This window comes from Sinohyriopsis cumingii, chromosome 16 (genome assembly GCF_028554795.1).
Source record: "Sinohyriopsis cumingii isolate HCF-2022 chromosome 16, ASM2855479v2, whole genome shotgun sequence".
NCBI classification, from domain to species: domain Eukaryota; kingdom Metazoa; phylum Mollusca; class Bivalvia; order Unionida; family Unionidae; genus Sinohyriopsis; species Sinohyriopsis cumingii.
In genome coordinates, this window is record NC_142976.1 from 39,383,354 (window position 1) to 39,407,205 (window position 23,852).

General features: G+C 36.0%; 1 protein-coding gene across 4 annotated transcripts in view; it reads right to left on the reverse strand.

The window, feature by feature from the left end:
* LOC149780254 (WD repeat-containing protein 47-like) overlaps positions 1-23,852 on the reverse strand; it is a 59,418-nt gene that overhangs the window by 13,869 nt on the left and 21,697 nt on the right. For 3 of the 4 annotated variants that reach the window (XR_016415037.1, XM_089937062.1, XM_089937060.1), the window contains 6 exons: positions 21,029-21,102; positions 17,139-17,293; positions 13,084-13,253; positions 8,889-9,059; positions 6,502-6,624; positions 1,915-2,133 (listed from right to left, as the gene is read on the reverse strand). Coding sequence is in view for 3 of the 4 variants with exons in the window: in XM_089937062.1 (XP_089793188.1) it covers positions 1,915-2,133; positions 6,502-6,624; positions 8,889-9,059; positions 13,084-13,253; positions 17,139-17,293; positions 21,029-21,102 (912 nt within the window). In the remaining variant the exon portion in view is untranslated. The remainder of the gene's footprint in view (positions 1-1,914; positions 2,134-6,501; positions 6,625-8,888; positions 9,060-13,083; positions 13,254-17,138; positions 17,294-21,028; positions 21,103-23,852) is intronic. The other variant, XM_089937061.1, reaches the window with a different exon arrangement.

Below are 23,852 nucleotides of genomic sequence, written 5' to 3' on the forward strand. Positions count from 1 at the left end.
CAGGGTTTGGTCAACATGTGACTTACATTCATATCTGTATACAATGCTAATGTTCATTACACTAAATGGGGCCCCGAGTGGCCGAGTGGTCTAAAGCGCTCTTCGTTACGGATCACTGCCATCTCACCTCTGACTGCGGCGGTTCGAGTCTAAGATTCAGCCAATGTGGGCATGTGAGAAAGCCTGCCAGTAGCTTCTCGTGGGTCGGTGGTTCTTTCCGGGGTTTTCCGGGTTCTTCCTCCACCATTAATACTGGCCGCCATGTATAGCCTATCGTGCTGAAAAATGGCATTAAACCCCACAACAACAACAACAACATTACACTAAATGAAGTGTGAACTGAAACTAACCACAGGGTTTGTTCAACATGTGACTTACATTCATATCTGTATACAATGCTAATGTTCATTACACTAAATAAAGTGTGAACTGCAATTTTCTCTTCCAAAAGTCTTATCCTTAACAGAGAACCAAAACATAATTATAGCTTATAAACAATGCCTGAAGAAGAACTGACTGCATACTTATTCTATTTTAGTCAACATATTAAAAGAATTTTCTCTTGAATTTAGTAAATTCCCATATTAAGATTCCTGTTCCACAAAACAAACCCACAAAATGCTTAATATATCTATTAAATGATTGTAACTTAACATTACATACTTTTTGGATAAAGAAGCATTTATTTCTGTTACCATTTCAATTGTTGTAACATTTAAACACTTACCAGGGTACAGTAACAGGAATTGAGAATGAGGTGATATTCAGGTACTACTCTGTATAATACACAAATCATATACTGCCTTCATGTACTCTGTATAATACACAAATCATATACTAACTCCAGGTACTCTGTATAATACACAAATCATATACTGACTCCAGGTACTCTGTATAATACACAAATTATATACTGACTTAGGTACTCTGTATAATACACAAATTATATACTGACTTCAGGTACTCTGTATAATACACAAATCATATACTGACTTCAAGTACTCTGTATAACATAAAAATAGGATTACAACAAGAGTTTATCCAAAAAAAATTATTTTAAGCAAATACATTTTGATGACTTTAAATAGTTTTGATTGAAATGTGCTTCCTACAGCTATGTTTTTTCCCACATGCACAACTATGCTGAGGAAAGTCTGTTAAGGCACAGTAACAACCAAATGTTGATGCTTTATACATTCCATGTAAAATGTATGTAGGAAGATTCATCTTTTGAGATATTATCATGACATCTTACTTAAACTTACTCAGATGAAACAGGTTGCTAAGCTGATGTGATATCTTACTGGTCAATATTAACCAGCTTTGGTGAAACAAGCATGTAGGTATCCTTTCATAAAAAAATCTGAATCAATTTTCAAACATCACCCAGTTTTGTTCTGATACCTTTAACATGGGCAATCTGCAAAAATTAAAGTCATATAATAAAAATAATTATTTCTTGATTCAGCTGATAGAGGGATTTATCAATCACTGAAAGATGACATTAACCTCAGCAAACAACCAAGATGAATATCACTTTTCCAAGGTTGATAAATCCCATCAACACCCTGGTCAAGAGTTCTTAATTGTATCACATTATATGAGTTTATTATACATATAAACCTGTTATCACATACGTAGGCAACTATGTTCTTCAAGTACATCTTACAGTGGCAAATTGCTAAAACTGGTCTTGTGTGTAATTTGGTGAGTTGGTGTTTTTAGGCACAGCAACACAAAAAAGTTATTTAGTGCCATGGAAATTGGAGTAAAGTGCCTTGACCAAGAAAATATCACAACAGCCAACCCAGGCTGACATAATGGTAGGATTCTAACCCACACCATCTTAGCTGCAAGTCCAGCTTGCTAATCACTAAGACACTGCAAATGATATGTAAGATTAGTAAAATTTACCATGCAAATCTGTCAGGACGATGGTCTGGTCATATGAACTTGTAAGCAGGTAGTATGCATTCATAGAAAACCTTGCTGATCGGCACTCCTCTGAATGGGGCTTAAAACTCTGTAGGGCCCTAGAGCTACGAATATCATAAAGCATCACTGAACCATCCTCATGGCCTGATGACAGAAGCCGACCAGATGGATCCACACACACAGATGCAAAAGGGCTTCCTGTCAAGGAAATAGGAAAATTTTTAATTAAAATAGTCGAAAGCAAGAAAAATAATTTCAAGATATTGTCCAGAAAAAGGAGTACAACAAGAAAATTTAAATCAATTAAGTGTAATATACATCAATCAAAGTGACCTAATTTTGTTAGAACACTAGAATCATCATTAGACATTATGGTTAAGGTTTAAAACTACAATTTGGGAAGTATAATGCAGTATAGGAGTCTAAGCAGAGACTTAGTCCATTTACAAACCAGCCAAGCTGATCCAGACCTTTAAGTCTAGTGATATTTGTGCCTGATTGAGATACAGACAAACTGGGTTTGATTCCTGACTGTGACAGGCTTTGTATCCCCTCACATAACAATATAACTCATTCAATACGATTCAAAATGATAATTATCTATTATGGGGCAAAATGATACAAATAATGTAATCTCAACTAAAGACTAATTTGTCGATAGTCTATCATCATTACTTCAAGGTAGTTCGGAAAAGCAAGAAAAGTGTAATTAATGATTACACACTATGTTTCTACTACACTTTTTGTTGTTTCCACAATAACCATTAATTATCATGCTGAAAATACAATAACACTAAAGTGATCTTGGTCCATGTGCCTGTGTACAAAAGACATCAAATTATCAAAGTATAACACTGACACAGACTCAACAGTAATGAGTAATGGGATGAGATATTTAAAAAAAAGTTAGTTTAAATAAATGAGGTATGTGATAAAAGGCTGTTCAGAAAATTCAGCATTTCAATTGACATGGATGTGTTTTATGTTATGGATGTGAAGCATTATATTACATACTGTCAGTTATGGTTACACATGTACCGCAGTTATTGATGGAAGTATATTTAAAAATATTAAAAGAATGATTTCATGTTTCATTGGTTTTAATGCATGTTGAGTTACTGAAAGTTGATGCAACTTAGTTCATAGTTTCTGCATGAAAGTTGCTATGAATAGGGCCCCCAAAATATGTGTTAACAGTCTGTTGACTGTTCATGTTTTTCATTGCTGACCCTAGCACCCACACCCCCCCCCAGGTTAAAAGAAAAAAATTCAACCCCCAAAAAAGAAGCCAAATTTGATTTGTGCACCTAACTGAGCTGGTTTAGCCCAGTACTTGAAGTGTTACTATATGATATATCCTATTCATTATAATATATATATGTATATATAAGGTTACAAACACAAACAACAACAATAACAAAAACCTAACCTACCTTAATTTTAAAACCACTGAAATAGGAAACACACATATTTTTATTTTTGGCCTGAAGAGTGAAACAAAGTGCAAACTTGTAAGAACCTTCACACAGGTATATTTCATTGCTTGTACAACAGGAACATAAAAAGCTAAGTTTGGTCTGATATTTTACAGAACAGCAACACAATGATGTTGTTGTTGTTGTGGGGTTTAACACCATTTTTCAGCACATGATAGGCTATACATGGTGGCCAGTATTAATGGTGGAGGAAGAACCTGGGAAAATCCCGGAAAGAACCACCGACCCATGAGAAGCTACTGGCAAGCGTTCTCACATACCCACATTGGCTGAATCCGAGACTCGAACCACTGCAGACAGAGGTGAGATGGCAGTGATCCGTAACGGAGAGTGCTTTAGACCACTCGGCCACTTAGGACCCCGCAACACAATGAAGGTTATATTGTCATAATGCTAATAAAGTACCAGGTCAATGGACACAATACAGAGGCCAACTGGGCTGATCCAATGGTAGGAACTGAACCCATACCCTTCTGGTGAGATGTCTATTGTCTTAACCACTTGAAAGTATTATAAGGAAGAAAAGTATCAAATACTGAGAATCTGATTAACATTACAAGCTGTTAATATCTAGTCCAGTATGTCAATAGATAAGTGTTAAGTGATAATGTTATTTTTGTGGATTTTATTGGTACTTAAAACACATTATTGGCTATATCAGGCTGTAGAAACAGAAACTAAGTGCCTTTCACAATGCCACCCTTTGGTAGCCGATGCAGGCTGACCTGAGTGGATACTGAACCCATGACCCTTGGATTACAAGTCTAACACTTTACCAACTCAGCAACCATTGCTCTGTAAGTGAGAACATAAAACTATAATACAATTTAATACCTGCTTACAATACTACATATAGTTCAGAAATATTCATCACAAAATCTACAGCAGACTAAAACTTGCATTTAACGGGAACAAAATGTTACAGAACATGAAAAATAAAAACACTGAAAAATAAAATCTGACCAAGTATGCAAAAACATTTAAATGGCTTAAAAATCTAATCAAGCCATCAATATATGCATATCAACAACCCTTCCAAAACTCATTTGTAATTGTTGAACAATCTTTGCAATAACTATGTACAGAGAAGAAAATGTAAATAAAACAAGGTATGTGATAAAAGACTGATTGGACAGAAAATTAGCATTTCAACTGATATGGATTTCTATCTGATTTTCCATTATCTGAATTTTATTGTTATAATTTTCCTACGGCATGGAAAAGAGCTTTAAAACACTTTAAATCACATAACAAAGCACATTCTCCCAGGAGAGAGGTCAGTAATGGCTAAGTGTGTGTGTGTGTGTGTGTGTATACTGTATGTATACAGAGCTCCTACTGGCACTTCCATATTAAGAGTAACATAACCTATAAGTTGTCAAATCCACGTATCAAAGCTCAAGGTTAATACTAATTGTGTCAGAGTGTACAACATGGGATTTTTGTGAGGAAATAAACCGAAATTGTCTTAAATCATTTATTGTTGCTTTAGATGTTTCTTTTTGCAAAAGTTTATTTTTTGTTCCTGGGCAATTTTTTAAAATCACTAGTGTTTATTTTGACTGCACTAGTGTTTATTTTGACTGCATGTATAAATAAAGAAAATGGAGACCAAAATAGCAGAACTTTTATTCATTTTTCATCTCCACAAAATTGAAACAATTTTTAGCCTCAAGAAAGTTAATGTCTGGCTACATTCTGGTTAAAATGATTAACTGCCCTGTCAAAGCTTGCATGAATAATTCTTTTTGTTTACTACAAAAGCTGCAATTATGTAGCATCTTCTGGTAAAATGGTCTGTCACATGGAACAATGGCTTATATCTGCCAATTTTGCAAACTCAGGAATCTTTTTCTTGTAATTTGGAGCCAATAACAGGCATGCTGGCTTCAGATGAAGATCACGGTTCTGGAGAAATCTTTTACTGTAGATACAAATCCCTCATTTCTTACCCATTAATGACTGGGTTACTGTCTTCCCCATAATAATCAATAAGATTATAAAGTATATCAGACCAATATTTTCTGACTACCTTGGCATTTTGGGAATGATATTTTAGACTCAGAAACATTTCGTTTATTGGTTCAACAACCTTTGAATATTAAAATCAGTGAATGTAATGCCGATAAATACGATCACTTTGCCCAAGGTACCTGTTAGTGTAGTGCCCTGATAGATACTATAACTCTCGGTAACAGTGATCTTAATGCATTAATATATACCTACCATCACTTTGCCCTTAGTAACTGTGAGTGTAATCCCCTGATACATACCATCACTTTGCCCTTAGTAACTGTGAGTGTAATCCCCTAATACATACCATCACTTTGCCCTAAGTAACAGTGCGTGTGTGTGTGTGATAGGATTTTTAATGTAGCTTTAAAAAATTTTCAGTCATATCGCTACGATGTCTGCAGTGTGGCAGTTTATAGTGATGTCTAGAACTGGGGCATCATGCCGCAGACATACAGCATGATGTCCCACCCAGTCACATTATCCTGATACCAGGCCGACCAGTCCTAACACTAAACTCTTAATGCCAAGCGCCTAGCGAGGCAGCTGTTAGTACCATTTTTGTAAGTCTTTGGTATGACTCGGCTGGGGCTCGAACCCACAGCCTCCCACTTCCGAGGCTGACATTCTAACCACTAGGCCACAAACATCCCTTAATAGATATGATCATTTTACTCCTAAGTAACTTTGAGCTAGATGCTATCACTTTGACCTAGGGGTAACAATGACCTTCATGCCCAGATATATAGCATCACTTTGCCCTAAATAACAGTGAGTGTAATACGCTGATCGATACCATCAATTTGCCCTAGGTAACTGGGTAGATCTTGCACTTCTGTGCCAGTCATTTGAGAAAATTTATCAGGTGTTTCTTTGTAATTAAATGAAGGGCAGGCTTTAAATGGTCTGATCTTAATGGAAAATGCATTGCAGAACGAAATATTTTCCACTGCCAATACATGAATTTTACTGTTATAATTTCCTTTCAGCACGGAAAAAAGCTTTAAAACACAGGCTGATTTTGCCCTGATTCTAGCTGTATTATCTGCCCACTTACCTGTAGGGCTGGGCACCACTGTAATTGGAGTGGATGCTCTAAGATCCCAGAACCTTGCTGTCTTGTCTTGCCCTCCACTCACAAACATACATCCTCCCCAAGTATGTAGGGAATATACCACACCTGCAAGCAATAAAAAAATACAACTGTAGAGTGTTTTTTGTCAACTGTTTTAAACTACTGCCATTAAACAGTTGGATAAATATGAGGTTTAATGATGCAATTATTTAATTTCCATAAGATTAAGAATATTTTGTTTTACTGTATTTTTATAATTGTTTAAAGTTGAAGGTTTTCACTAAAATTACATCTTATAAGTGTGACACACAAAATGTTTGATAAATATAATGGTAATATATATATATATATATATATATATATATATATATATATATATATTGGAAACTCTAGATGTTTTGCAGAATGTACAAATACTGTCAATTCAAATAGTTTTACATTTTCATGGCACTATTTCCATTCAGAAATGAATATATGTTATGTACTTTTGTAATATGTTTATTACTTTCATTACAATATTCATTACTCAGTACTTGTAACTACAGTTATTTGGATTGTAATAATTTAAAAAATGCTGTCAGTAAACTAAATATTCTCTACCACAAAGTGAAGTGTCTATGTTGCTTACCATGATGTTTACAAACAAGTATATTGCTTCCATTTGCATGCCAGTCCAAATCTGTATTTTTATTATATTTTGAGTTTTGCTGTATAAACACTGTTTGTGGTTGATAAAAAAAAAGGTTTTGATTTGATTAATATTTTTTTTCTCCATAAACTAGATCTAATTCCCAAGTTATCAAACAGTGGGCTGATAAGTCCTTGGCTTATAAACTCAGCAATGAAATTGTTTTCAAGGTGACAATCCTTTAGATAAAGCTGCAAATGTGATATTTATTTCAGTTACAAGTAGAGTCCTACAACTCCCTGTGCATGTTGATCCCAATCCCTTAACATCCTTTGTTTTCCCACATGACAACCCTCTGATTGAACCACACAAATGGCACCTGTTCAGTTGCATACTTTAATACATTTCACAGGATGTATGATCAAAGTGTCTCTTATAGAGCCTAAGCTCAGTCTCCACAACTGTAATTGACTGACAAGACAAGGAATCAGAGTCAGACAGTACAAAGAGAAGACGACAATGGATGATTTCAGAACTTTATTTGGTCACTCTGACAATAAAGATAAATTCTTGGGCTTTGTGCCAGAAGATTTTAGACACTGACATTGATAGGATACAGTGAATCACTTAAGTGTGGACATAACTTTCACCGTTTATTTGTAATTACATGTGGAATTAACATGTTACAGGATACTGAGATACGGTTCATTCTGTGCTGTTATTTTTATACTGGTATTTGGCCTATAATAGAATTCATGGATTTATCATTTATGGAGATTTAAATTGTCATGAATTACAAATTTCCATGGATGCTATGACACAAACATGAACAATAAGTTGTCAATTTATTTGTGACATATTCCACTCAATAATATAATTGTATTTTACAATGGTTTTGTCTCCATCCATCCATCAATCCTTCCTTGCTCGACATGTCAAACTAATGCCTTTCAGTTACTGACACTGACCTTGGACAGCTTCACTAAAAATAATAGGCTTCATGCCCCAGAAGCAAGCCATCCATGCATGTGATGTAGAACATCACTGTGTGGAAACCATTTGTATTCTTTCACAGTGACCCTGACCTTTGACCATATAACATCCAAAATCAAGCGAAAGCCATTCACAAAGTTTGTTAACTGTAGATGATGGAAAACTTGAATTATTGTGCAAAAAAGCAATTTTTCTTTCTTTGGTCATTGTGACCGTGACACTTAACCTTTTGAAACTGAAACTTATACGGTTCGTCCTTAGACCACACATGAACCATCCACAAAGACTGGTAGCTGAAAATGGAGGACAACTCAAGTCATCATGTGGAAATGAATTTGGTAACATACAGACACAGATCGGATATCACAATTTAATCAATTCCACTTTATGGCAGTTCGAGTTGAAGAATTCCCCATATCTGAGGAAATCATTACAAAATTTCCTCAGAGATATGGCAAGACTCATTTAAAGTAAATTCAAGATCTTCTATTACTGTTTTTTAATTTTTAATGTTATCCTGAATGTTCTATGGAAATATATTTCATGCAGTAAGAAAGATATCCAAAATCTCTGAGAAAGAAAATTTTGAAAATGTGGGTCCTGAACAATATGGAAGATCAGAAAAACAATCAAAAACCTTTTTCTCTTACCAATTACAGTTTATAATAATAATAATAATAATAATAATTATTATTATTTTTATCATTATTATTATTATTACAACCATCCAAAGATTACATGTATGTACCTGAATGACCTGCCATGGCTCTAATTGGCAATCCACTCTCACAGTCTGTCACATATATCTTGCTGTCCCCAGCTCCGGTGCTGATAAGGAGTGCTGACTTGTTTGTCATGTCCTGCATGAAAACTAGATCCCTAACTGTACCATCATGGAAAGTAAGCTCCATTTCTGGCCCTGTAATGATACATTTTAAGTCAATCAAATTAAAAACATCTGAAATATAATGCTGATCTGATGGACACCATTACATGACCACTGACCTTTTGACTCACCAATCAAACTGCAGCTTTCACATTTATTAATATTAGCAACTTCATTCAGGGCATACTGTTTCCAGTCATAACTCTTTGTAACATGAAATGCAATAATTATGCTGAAAGGTTAAAATAAGTGGACTTTAATTCCAAGATTAGAAGAACATGAACCCTTTTCAATGCCATTCATATCTACTTACTAGAGTTTGATTTTAGTCAGATTGTATGTTAAGTGAAATATGACTAACTATTTCGAACTGGACAAAATAATATGCTTGATACAAGCATGCGAGGTGTAATTTGCAAGCGAATTATAAGATAATGCATGTTATACTCTCCCCACATACATACATACATAGATACATACATACATACATACATACATACATACATACATACGTACATACATACATACATACATACAAATATACATACCTATGTACATACATACATACATACATACATACACACATACATACAGGGTTCTCACTAGATGTGTACCTACCATTGGGTTTTGATGCCTGGAATTTAAATTTGACTCATTTCTAGCACATGCGATTCCAACCTGTTCAGTTTCATTACACACCTTGAGTTGGGCCAGAGCATTAGTCTTAGTTAATCTTGGTTTGCCTCTGATATAATTTCCTATGTAAGTGAGTACTGTCCATAACAAATTGATTGTATGTACCAATGACAGAATTTACTACTGACTAATGTTTACAACTGCCCACCAATAATGTCACAAATGTGCAAAGTCAATATGAAACTGGGCAGAGCTAACAGGGTCACATGGATGTCACACTTAGCTGGACATAATTCAATTAAAGTTAGATTGTCCTGAAATATTCTTGGACATTTATGATAGAGGAATAGGGAATTAACATTTGATCAAATATTGATTTTTGTTTTATTGCCCATCAATACACATATGATTCTACTGGCATGAGGACATAAATACAGCTATTGTCTGATAATACAAACCCGTTTGTTTGTACCCCTCCCCCCCGCCGATTTAAATAATGGAAACCTTTAATGTGATAAAAAGTGCAAGGAACTTAGTCAATTCCTTCATTGATTTATAGTTTCTAACCTGACTCTGAGTAGAGTGGCCCTAACGCCATCAACTTATGTGCGTTTCATGCTTAACGGAAGTCTTCAGTGCAATAGACGGACATGCTCGGATCCATTTCCAGTTTCTGGACAAGTCCATTTTCAGCAAAGGGGTGTGTCATGACTACTAATGTACATACATAAGCTGTCTGCTTCCAATATCTACAATGTCGAATCAAGCAAAGGAAAATGATAACTATGATTTTCATGTGGATTTATCAAGCGATTTAATTTCTATGTTCATGTATGCAGATGGATATAATTCCAAACTCTCAACGTTATGTAATTTACACAATTATTCAGCATTACCAAACAGGATGAACTATGTCATTATGTTGTCTGATGGAAATAAACTAGCTTATAGTGTACGCAATATGGCGCCGTGTTAGTATGGAAAAACTGTTAAGCATGAATTGGTGCAGGGGATGCCAGCATTATTGCCATTCTGGTCAAAGTCAGGTTAGAAATTTTAAATCAGTAATTCAACTGAATTAGTTCTGTGCACTTTTTATCACATTAAACGTTCTCGTTTTTTAAATTGGTAGGGGGGTACAAACAAACGGGGATGTCGAGTCAGACTATATCTATTGCACATACTGTGAGACAGTGTAAAGCTACCCTACTGCTTGCAACAAAAAAAAGAGTATTATCATTATAATTATTATTTTAATATAAAAACAATCTGTATATCTGTGTGTTCTATCCTTATTTTAGAAACCAGTGGGAGCCAGTCTACTGGGGGCCAGTACAGTGTGTCTGATTTGGCTTTTTAATGTAGCTTTAACAATTTTTCAGTCATATCGCAATGACGTCTGCAGTGTGGCAGTTTATAGTGATGTCTAGCACTGGGGCATCATGCTGCAGACATGTAGCATGATATGTCCCACCCAGTCACATTATCCTGACACCAGGCCAACCAGTCATAACACTAACCTGTTAGTGCCATTTTTATAAGTCTTTGGTATGACTCGGCCATGGTTCGAACTTGCAACCTCCAACATCCGGGGTGGATGCTCTAACCACTTGGCCACTGGAGTGGTCTGATATATCAGTGCAATCAGGTAATGAAGGCTAACATGTGTACACAACAAGCTGTTAATTGATTACCTTACTGCTATAATCTGGAGAGTTTAAATCCAAATGCAGAAAGTTTAATGAGGTGTTATAGGTAATAAAGCTTTCAATTCTTAAAAAAAAATAAGTGACTGACTTTTGGCAGAAACAAGATAATCAGGAGACCAAACAATAAATGATTTTGGCAGAAATAATTAAGTGTTTTAATATTTTGCATTGCTTAATTTTTGTTGTGTTGGTCAAGATATATTTAGGGAATATTTACATGCAGTTGATGTTTTCATTCAGTTCTTGTCAGAATGCCAATAAATAAGCTTTATCCCAATGCTAAAGAAACTTTGGCTAAGAAATATGAATCTCAGGAATCTATCTCATTTCCAATTCAGAAACCTTCTCCTCTGGATGAAAGCAGCTTGGATGAGTATTGGAAGGCAGATAGCAACCTTAAAAAAAAAGATTCAAGGGGAAATCTGATCTAGAAAACAACTGAGAGCCTGCAAAGTGTTAACATTAATAATCAAAATCAATGCCTCAATGAAGTATATATTCTTTTCTGTCTCAGTCTCAGAAACGACATGCCAATGATAATTCCAACACTCCAATGAAACAGAAAATTAGTAACAACTCTGAGGAGAATAAATCTCCTAAAATTTTTAAAAACACCGTAGCATCCATTTACTCCACGAATAATGAATGATACCATCTATAATGAGCTTACAACTAAAAAACAAATGACTTGAGATTTCAGTTTCATTTGTTTTCAAGAGATTTTCGTGTTGAGTCAATGATATCTATTAGGAACACTGATGTATGTGCATATGTATATAGATATATGTAAATATAGATATATATACTGATTGATTTATAGTTGTTGAGCAGCTTTTTTTAAATTTAGTTATGAAAGTCAAAGAAGGGTATCAACCGTGACCTTTATTTCCTAATCTGTATTCCTAAAATCCATTCAGCAAATTTAATGAAAATTTCAAAAATATCCAGAAACAGCTAACTGATACAACACAGTCAATTAAAATTTTAAAAAAGCATAGTTTACCATGACCTACATTTGATAACACTTGGTACAGCACTTCATCGTAATAACATGGAAGTCTGGGTCCATCCCTGCCAACTGTGATATATACCAAATCACATAATATATAGTACTGCAGCTGTGATATATTAAGACTACATTTTAGTATAATTTACAGAACTATGGTATAGCGGGCAATATGATTTTTTTTTAAAAATAGTGGTGCTTTTGAAACAGAAATGAAGATATTAGATTAAACTTTGACCATGTTTCCTTTCAACCCGTATTGTTATACACTGGTATGAGTAAAGTCTGTGGCTACATAGCAGTACCATGTTACATATAAATATTTACCTTATAATGAGATGAATTGTAATTGGGAAAAGCCGTACTTCTCAAAATAAACACATCACTGAATCTTTATCCTTCCACAAAAATTCAGAAAAATAATATATGTAAAAAAATCATCAAAAGTGTTTTCAGATTTATGACGTCTGTGTTCCAAATTTGTTTCCAAGAAGAATAAATTCACCAAGAGTTATTACAAGACTCTAAAATGTTTGGTCTTTTAGAGAATTCTACATTTTCAACTGCTACTTGATATTATATCAGACCATTATAAATGTGTACTAATTAAAGAAATATGCCACATCCATGAAAAAGATCTACAAATAGTATATGAATCATAGAATCTTACTGATCCAAAATGTATGGTAAGAAATTTGACATGTACCATCAGCAGTATGTGTATCAGTATTGTAGCGGAAGATTTTGATGATCTTGTCATTGGATCCTGTTGCAATGAGGTTGTTAAGGTGACTCCAGGCAACGCAGTAGATGGAGCCCTTATGGTGCTTGTGTTTCTGATAGAGAACCTTTGTAGGATATGTTCCATGATCCTGTCTGAAAACATAATTTTTAATGAACTAAAACAGTAGTATTTGCTTGAAAATAAACAAGCACTGAGGCAAATAAATGCATGTTAAACATGCATGTTTCAGGTATCCTTGAAACCAAATTAAAAGCAAACTCAGCCTCATAGATATATACCACTGAAGATATTTTTTTTAACCCTTTGTAAATATGATCACTGAAACTGAAAATAATGATTTGCATTTGACAATTGGGGGATGTCTAATTGCTAAACTGTAAATAACCTTTTATGAGCAACACTTGTATTTTAAAATTTTCATTTCCTAACTGTTCAACACTGAAAAGCAACATGAGCTTTAAATACTGAAAATTATGATATTCAACCAATACAGTACACTATATTCAAGTCAATGATATTACATTCACAACCAACCAGATAGCACATTACATTCATGGCTCTTAAATTTGTGATTTGAAACAGCAATGAAATCCATGAAAATTATTATCCACAGAAAAATAATTCACTGTACTCTCCTGAAATTCTAACTTTTAAGGGCAAACAGTGACACTCTTAACACTGTAAATAGTTTAATAGTAGGTAGGGATTGTTTGGGGGGGGGGGGGGAGGGTACAATTAGTTGTACAATATGTCTTACCTGCCGCTTTTGTACAACATTTATATTTTTGTCTTGAAAAATCTTAATACACGTGAAAACATTCTTCCAGTGGAGAACTGTCAATAATGACACGGTCCACTTGTGTACCTAGCATGACAGAGTGTGGGACAGCCATCATTTCATAGTCGATATTATGCCAGGACATCAGAACAGGGTGGGAGGAGGGCACATGGGAATAGCGATGGGTTAGTATTGCATAATGTGACATTCAGAGGGTGATGTTCTCCGAGGTGGAGATTTCAGAACTCCATGCAATCAGAAGGGCATGTGAGCCTCCTCCATGTCAGAGAAACACTATGATGGATGTGTCACTGTAGGAGACCATGAGACATTGATCCCTTACTGTACATGCATCCTTGCAACACTAGGAATATGGTTTTCATTTCAAGGTTGTTGTTCTGGGAATTATGACCTCCAGCTCTAAATGAGCGCCCCAGAAAACAGGTAGGAATTGGGTCAGGTGCCTGTATGGGGACCCCAGTAAGGAATCTATCCTGATTCATCCACCAGTGCAAATGGCTATGAAAGTCTGGTCTTAAATGAATCAGACTGAGAAACTCTGTGCAGTTTCAACCATACAAGGAGGAGAAACTAGATGGCACATGCAGAGACATCATATGGGAACCAGATCTGGAGTGGCATTGATGGTTCCCAACAGAGATAGGTAAAGGTGAGCAGTCAGCAATGTTTTATTTGTATCACCTGAAAGGGTCAGACTTAGATATATCCAATCCAGTGGAGCCTGGAGTAAGTTTTGGTGAAGAAGCTTATCACCATGTAAACAAAGTCTTCTGATGAAACAACTTTTCAAGGTTGAGTAAAAGATCCAACTGAGTTACTGTGAATGAACAATGGATAAGATCATGATGGAGGGACTGAACCTGAACATTGTGGATCAGCTAGTTGTCAAAATACTGGAGAACATGGGTCCCCAGTAATTGGAGGTAGGAGCTACTACTTGCATAACTCGGGTGAAGACTCGGGCTAAAGAAGCAATTCGGACTGGCACAACAAGGAATTGAAAAACTTCCTGGTCCAAGCCAAACTGGCGGTATTTTTTATGTGGAGGAAAACTCTGGATGTGCAAGGTGGCACCCTGAATGTCGACGGAAACCATCCAATCTGACAGATACATTGCATTCCAGATTGAGGATGTGGTATCCATCTTGAAATACTCCTCCATATGAAACCGGTTTAATGAGGAGAAATTGATATGATACGAACTTTCACACTGTTCTTAGTGACCAGTAAGATTAAAGAGTAAAATGTGGAAAGACGATTATTCAGGACAATTGTTCTAAACTGCCCCTTTCTGCATAAGGGTGTCTACCTCTTCCATTCATTTCACCAGATTGGACCGATGAATGAACATGAGATCCTTAACAGAGGGGGTATTCAGAAACCCTCGATCACAATAGAAAGAACCCACCCACTGCCCAGTGACCGTGAAGCTTGATCAGACCTCTAAAAAACAAGCACTTATAGGGATATTTGGGCAAGGAATGAAAGGCAGATGAGGGCACAAGTCAATAGGGTTGTTCCCCCACCATCCTTGGGAAAGGAAGGCAGGCTGGAGAACCTTCTCCTACTGGCTCTTCAGCAACTTCCCTGTTAAGAACCTGACTGACAAGGAGGAGATCTCAATGTGCATTGGACTTTGGCTGCAACTGTTTGAAGAATTTTGCAGTTGGCCCCAAGGGCAGTTTGCATTAGTACGCTGCCTGGTGGGGATGAGTCCTCCGAAGAGGGTCTCAGCTTTGAACAGAGCAGCCCTCTGAAGAACTCCAGTGCAACATCACAGCGTAAGTGTAGAAGTTTTGCTGATAAAGCCATTGTGACAGAAAGTGAATGTAAGGATGTCTTGGTCACAGAATCCAGCATGGGTTGTAATGCAGCTAGGTTCAAAGCAGCCTCCTTCAGAATATTAAATGAAGAAGTGAAATAAAAGCACTCTGCCATATCCTGTACATGTTCATCATGTCGAGTAAGGGCTTTATGTGATCTGGAAGTTTTAGGATGAAGATGAGACTGCCCGTCTTAACTTGATGACGATATGCCAGCAGCCTTGTTGGTGGATGCCACACAATGAGGTGATGGCTGGACAACAGCTGCTGCATCACCTCTACTCTGGGTCCTGTAGCTAATGGGGATATACAGGACCAATTACCCTAATGTGGAGGACCCCACATCCTGTATGGATTTGTTATGATAATAGAAAAGGGGGAGGGTACCTATCCAATCCCCTTCCCTAGTCTGGACCCACTGGGGTACAAATCCTGTACAGGCAATGACAGTAAAGTGGAGAGAGCGGGACTATCGGTCCCATGCCTACCCCAATACCATGAGGCCTGAGTAACGATCAAAGTAAAGTCAGCAGTCATAGGGAAGCCAACCTTGGTTAATTTTTACCAACATTCACAGAAATTCTGAAAATAAATTACAACAATGGAACAGTTTTAGAGCAGCACAATCTAGTGCTTCGTGCACAGACATTAACTTGCATTTGCTCCCTGTCACAAGCTGTTTATGTCTGTATAAATGTTTTATCTGTTTACAGTTTAGATTATCAATACGGATTTCACTGAAGTATTTTTCATTCTATTGTTTATTGCTCATTTTCTTTTGCTACCCTGAAGTAGTACAAAAACCCACCTTCAAAATGACTAAGGGGGATAGCAACTTTCTGTAAATGCCTATAGAGACAGGTAAGATATTCTGCTATTAAAACAGTGTATACTCATGTACATGTATAAAGAGCTTAGTAAATTCTTCGCCAGGGTAGTGCCAAATTAATCCAAACCAATTATGAATTGCAACATCTTTACATTTGGAACGGTTTATGTTCATAAAATTTTTTATGCAATTCTTCATTTTTATATTTTTCGAACTTTACCTTAAGGTGGCATGATATAGCCACCAATGTGCCGAGTTACCTCAAGATACCTACATATATTTATACAACTCGTGACAACAAAAATGGTTCAAATTATCAAATTATTTTTCTGAATGTGTATGTTGAATTTTATATAAAAAGTATGGTCCCGCAGACATAAACATTGAAATTACGTGAAATTAGTTGAAATTATCAACTTTGAAATATCTTAAAATTCTTTACAGTATTACTACAACTTAAGCTTGAATTCCACAATTTTTAATACAATTACTCTGGTCAAACATTAACAAAGAAACATGGAACTTTCCAATCACAAAACACGGGTAATCCATTTTCTCACCTTACCTGAGGTTGGAGATATCTGGGAAAGCACAGATGCGTAGAGTTTTAGTATTGGAGCCCACTGCAAACAGATCTCCAGTGGTGTTGAATGTCACAGTACGGATGGCTTGCAAATCCTCCATTGTTGTAACTGGGATAAATCTTGGTGCACTTGTCTTCTGCCAAATACCATACATGCGGAAATTTCTGCATGGTTGAATTTTCCACATTTTCGTGACCTGGTCACAGATCGTGAAAATTCAACATTGCAAAAATGGAATAAAGTACAGTACTCTCAGACAACAAAGACATTCGGATTCATATTAGTGAACTTCCTTATAGAACAGGTTGCCTTATAATGAAGTATTTTTAACACAATATAATGATTAAAGCAATGGGATCCATGCTGTCCTTATAAAAGGGAATGTTTTACACTAAGGTGTCTTGTAGTGAGGGAGTACTGTAGTTATCAAATGTAGATAAAACTTGAAAAATTAACAGCAAATACTAATATTATTTATTCAAATTTCTGAGAATTCACAATACATAAACTTTCACATGCAAAGAAGTATTTAATGCCTAAGATAACCTTTTATCTGCCCATCTAGTGATAATCCCATCCCCACCTTTTATATATTAAAAACAAATAAACAATACATTTTTTCAAAATATTCATCAAATGATAAGATCACCATCCTTTTCACAATATATACTAGGTTCTCCTGAAATAAAGCCCCAAGATTATCTTAGTAAAATACAGTTTTGGACAATAACACTTCCTCGTAATCCATGGGTACCAAATTCAATACCTTCCCAGTCCAACTAAGGCAGGCTGCCTCCGAGTCTCCCATGGGAAGGAACTTACTCCCATTTCCTCAGTACGGTAGTAAACAAATCTGACCATAAACTGCCAAGACCCAAACTGCTGATCACATAAAGCACCTGCAGATCTAGGTCCATGCAGTTTGTCAGGATTTATCAACAAAGAACAGAAAAAAGACACCCAGATCTATAAGCTAACAAAGCAATGACTGATCAGGATCTATAATGTTTGCACCTGGACCCAACCTGTAGAGTATATATGATAAGTAGTTATTAGATTCATCTGCTTACATTTTAACACAGTAACCCCTAGCGACAACTTTACGGGGCAGGAGGTAGTAGCCTACTGCCGAGCTCTGTAGCATCATGGTCATTGTTGTTGATCTAGGGTTTAACGCCATTTTCAGCACAAGATAGGCTATACATGGTGGCCAGTATAACTGGTGGAGGAAGAACCCTGGAAAACCCAGGGATGAACCACCGACCCATGAGAAGCTACTGGCAGGCCATCATGGTCATGCATGATACACTAAAGTGGGTGGTATTATAGAAAGGTAGACAGATGTAGCTCTACAATGATACCAAATAATCTGGAATATCTAGTTGCACTACAAAATACAGATTAAAAAAAACTCATTTTTTGGACTAGACTTTTTTTATGCAAAATTCGCCTGTGGACGGAATCCCATTTTGTGTCTGGATTTTAGACTTTTTGGTCTCAGATCTAAGGCAAACCGGTATGAACTGCAATCAAACAGATGAGCCTTTGCAAAAAGTAGGATAAGATGGGCATTTGGAATAAAGAGTGGTCTCCACACAAAAATAATTGCTCCGTTTAGACAAAAAAAGAAAAAAAAAAGAAAGAAAAGAAGTCCATCTTTTACCCTTCTGCTCATGTGTGAGTCAAACAGCCAAAGAAAAATGATGTTTCTAACACAACTAGGCAGTATGTTACTGAAAGATGACAGGGATTTGGTGTTTTCAAGTCTATTCAGAAACAGCTTTCAAAATGTGTTTCCTACTCGATTTTCAGGCAAAAATGGCAAAAAGCTCCAGGGGTTAATGTGTTAAAATCTATAGTATATAAGCAGTTCATGTACCACTTATGATTTGTAAATCGATAACATAATTTAAAGATTTTCTTTGCCATGATTTATAATTCAGGTCATCATAATGAACGTGTTTTTGACAATGTGCAGAGTGTCAATACTTAGACAAATATCCTGGGTAAATCTAATTCAATGGAAACAATTTAAATTTCTCAGGAAATTAGTGAATATGACTTAATCAGAAAATTAAAAAAATGGTAAAGTGCATTTTCAGATGTTATGGGTTATCTGGAAGACCTCCAGAACCCTCCCCCCTTTTAAAAGAAAATGTTGAGCTAATTCCAAGCAGCATCCCTGCATCTGCAAGCACATTATGTGATGGCAGATATGGGTCTATGTTGTTTGCAGCTGGATCCAATTTATATGCAAATCTCTATGGCAGATACAGTCGGACACACTTGGATTCACTTGGATTTACTAAATATGAAAGGGACAGGTTGAGTTTGCTCAAAAACTTACTCTAAAAACAAAAGTTACTGCGTAAAACTCTTGTTTCCTCAAGTGACAGTAACCTTGACCTTTGATACCCAAAACAAAAGACCTTTTCTGAATCTTCAGTGCAAGCCCACAGCATACTTTGTTCAAGGTACATGGTCTATGACTAAAGTTATTATTCCAAGACCTTTCTTGTTCTTTGAGTTACAATGGCCTTAACTTTTGACCTTTTGACCTTAAAATCAATAGGCCTCTTATCCATGCAAGCCATCAACAAATCTGGTGATGGTACACACTTTTCCTTAGAGTTTCACCAAGTTCAACTGGCTCCATCCTTTCTTGAAGAGGAGGAATAATCTAAATAAGACAATAGTAGTTGCTCTTGGATGTTAATTCATTTATTTAAACAATAACAACATTGTTTTTAATATTTTTTATACCTCAAGAGGAATATGACATACACTGACATAACAGTCCATACAATATTTTGTATACCTCAAGAGGTAAATGACTGATACACTGACATAACAGTCCACACAATATTTTGTATACCTCAAGAGGAATAGGACTGATACACTGACATAACAGTCCACACAATATTTTGTATACCTCAAGAGGAAAATGACTGATACACTGACATAACAGTCCACACAATATTTTTTATACCTCAAAAGGAATATGACTGATACACTGACATAACAGTCCACACAATATGCCTAGAGAAGCAGAAATATGGTAGACATGGATCAGAGATGGAGACAATGGTGAAGTCAGCTGTTTTCCAATAAAAGTGGTTGGGATTCTTCTCCACTGATTTTAAATGTTTAACTATACATTTTAGGGGTCTATGCTGAAGTCTTCAAGAAATAAGTAATTCTGAAAATGTGAAGCTATGCTGTTACATTGCTATATATATATATCAAAGGAGATACAAGTAATTGCTTCCTAAATTTGACTGGAATCCAATAAGGATATAGGAAAGTGAAAATGGATAATCAAACTCAAATATATCAAGTTCAAAATGTGGTTTAAATCCAGTAATAATTAACTGAGCTACTGTCTTGAAATGGAAGTGGGTGGATGTGATAATATGGGGCTGTAACTACACTAAATAATTATGACGAATACTGACAACTGAACTCAGCCAATATCTCAACAATAGCAAGAAGTATATCAGGTTTTGATAAATATAATAGGAAATGAAGGGAATGACTATGAAGAAAATAAAGTATGACAGACGGAAGGATGAACCACCAGAAAGGCACAATTTTATATCCATCTTTTCTTTGAAAAGCAGATGATAAAAAATATGTATAAATGCCGTTTATGAGGATGTGATTTTTATACAGGAGTCTACTGAGGCAGGTTTCACAGTAACTGTTATCAATGCTGACCTGGAGACCACAGAATTCTTGCGCTTGAAATTTGTGATGAACCAATTGCAAGAGATATATTACATTTCTAAAACCCTTTTGATTGGATTATTGTAAAACTGAAGCTCAAGTGTTTCATGATCATGTATGAAGTTCTGGAAGATGATATGCATACCTTTGGCCCCCTGGAAACAGATGCTGGATGTTCCAAATGAGACAAATGTGGACTCCCATCCTGACCTGGAGTTCCTGTAATTAAGAGATAACATTTCAATCCCTTGATAACATCAGATAGCAAGATTTATTTTGGCACAACATATGCCAAGAAATAAATGTAATAAAAATTGTGCAAGACCAGTGCTATATACTGTATGTATGTGTGGCCTTTAGAAAACAAATGTCATCAAATCTTTGACACTGAAGACAAAATGAATCTGCAACATCTGATGTGCAAACAGGATTAAGTCATGAAGGGTAAGAAAAGACATAGGAACTGACCTTAGTTGCCCATCTCAATTCTCCTTATGCCAAATAAATACCTCCACCCCTAGCCCATCCACATTATGCTTTGTAATGAAATTTTAAAACTGTTCTGCAAATGTACAGACCACTGATCCACTGATCATATCCCCCTGTTTGAAGCCTATCTTTAGTAGTGAAGGAGTTACATGACACTATTTTTGTCGAGGGAAAGGATTACATAAGCTTCAAATTGTGTGAGGCTAATAAAGTGTGAAGGTCTCAAATCCAGTGAATCCATTTGTAGACAGACCTTTTATTTCAAAAGATGATCATACCCATATGCACAGATTCTGTTTTGAACTGAAAACATATGTCTCTTGTGCAATGAACAGCATTAGTGAATACAAATTTAGAAGATCACACAAGCCTATATACTGGGCCCCTGACGGCCGGGTAGTCTAAACTGCTTGCCTTTACTAATCACTGTCATCTCAACTCCATACATAAGGATTTGAGTCTCAGGCTCATCTAATGTGGGTATGCAAGAAAGCTGTCATTAACTTCATGTGGGTCAGTGATTTTTACTGGGAATTCCCCTGGGTTCTTCCTCCACCAATTATACTGGGCGCCATGTATGGCCTAACTGGTACTGAGAAATGGCATTAGAAATAAAATAACAAAAAATGTCTATGTTCAAAGTCTCACCTATTCAGAACAGAGCAGTAACATACTCACCTATTCAGAACAGAGCAGTAACATAATCATCTTATCAGAACTGAGCAGTAACATACCTATTCAGAACAGAGCAGTAGCATAATCATCTTATCAGAACAGAGCAGTAACATACCTATTCAGAACTGAGCAGTAACATACTCACCTAATCAGATGCAAGATATATCTCATTGATATTCATGGATCTTACTTATTATCATCAGAAGATATATGCACATATTGCAAGTCATCCAAAAATCAGATCAGATTGATGGCTTTCAGTGTGGCTCAGCCAATCAGACAAAAGATAACCTCATTAATATGCATGCATCCCACTCAGTATTGAACTCATCCAAGATTTTTTTTGTATATCACACAAATTTGACCAAGATCAAATCAGAAATGATGGCCTTCAGAGTGCTAACAAGGTCAGCCAATCAGATGAGAGATCACCTCATTAATACCTACTGATCTTGCTTATTTATCAAACTTGTCAAAGATTTTGATGAGGTAAACCCATCTCACAAGTCTGAAACTGGATCAGAAGAAAATCACATGACTGATGACAGATTACACACAAGAGACCCAGTGCCTTACCATTAGCTCACCTGGAATTTCAACCAGATCAAGTTTTAAAAAAATGAAATTGCAATTTTGTTTAATCTCTGATCCCCTCCCTGGAACAGCATGTGCGATATATGCCTACAATTTTTATCCTATTCCAGGCACAGATCCTAATATAAAATTTATTTCCAACCATAATGGCTAGTACATTGAGAAATTTACTAGCCCTGATGAATCTTCACTAGCCCTTCCAAAAACTTCTGAATCATGACAACTGAAAATATAATAGCCACAACCTATGCAATAAAATTAGGTAAATTTTCACTGATCAGTTGAGTAAAAATTACAGATGGATGGATGAATGTATAGATGGAGGGTTTCACAATATCACCCCAAAAAGCATATAGATAAAAAGGCATAGACCTAACAATGAAAATTTACAAGAATGAATATGGTACCATTACTTGTTTACTGCAGTTCTAAACATACAATGGTAATAAGACTGGCTGCTGGTTTATGAACAGTATGCATGCCTGCCAGCATGCTCTATTATGAACATTGTTGATGCTAGCTGTTTGCTCTTTTTATGAACAGTATGGAAGATTGTGTGTGTGTATGTGATTAGGATTTTTAACGTAGCTTTTAACACATTAACCCCTAGTGACGACTTTACGGGGCAGGAGGTAGTAGCCTACTGCTGAGCTCTGTAGCGTCATGGTCATGCACAATACACTAAAGTGGGTGGTATTATAGAAAGGTAGACAGATGTAGCTCTACAATGATACCAAATAATCTGGAATATCTAGTTGCACTACAAAATACTGATAGAAAAACCTCACTTTTTGCACCAGACTTTTTTAAATGCAAAATTCGCCCATGGTTAGAATCCCATTTTGTGTCCAGATTTTAGACTTTTTGGTCTCAAATCTAAGGCAAACTGGTATGAACTGCAAACAGACAGATGAGCCTTTGCAAAAAGTAGGATAAGATGGGCATTTGGAATAAAGAGTGGTCTCCATACAAAAATAATGGCTCTGTTTAGACAAAAAAAGAAAAAAAGAAGTCCAACTTTTTCCCTTCTGCTCATGCGCGAGTCAAATAGCCAATGAAAAATGACGTTTCTAACAAAACTATGCAGTATGTTATTGAAAGATGACCAGGGATTTGGTGTTTTCGAATCTATTCAGAAATAGCTTTCAAAATGTGTTTCCTACTCGATTTTCAGGCAAAAATGGCAAAAAAGCTCCAGGGGTTAATGTGTT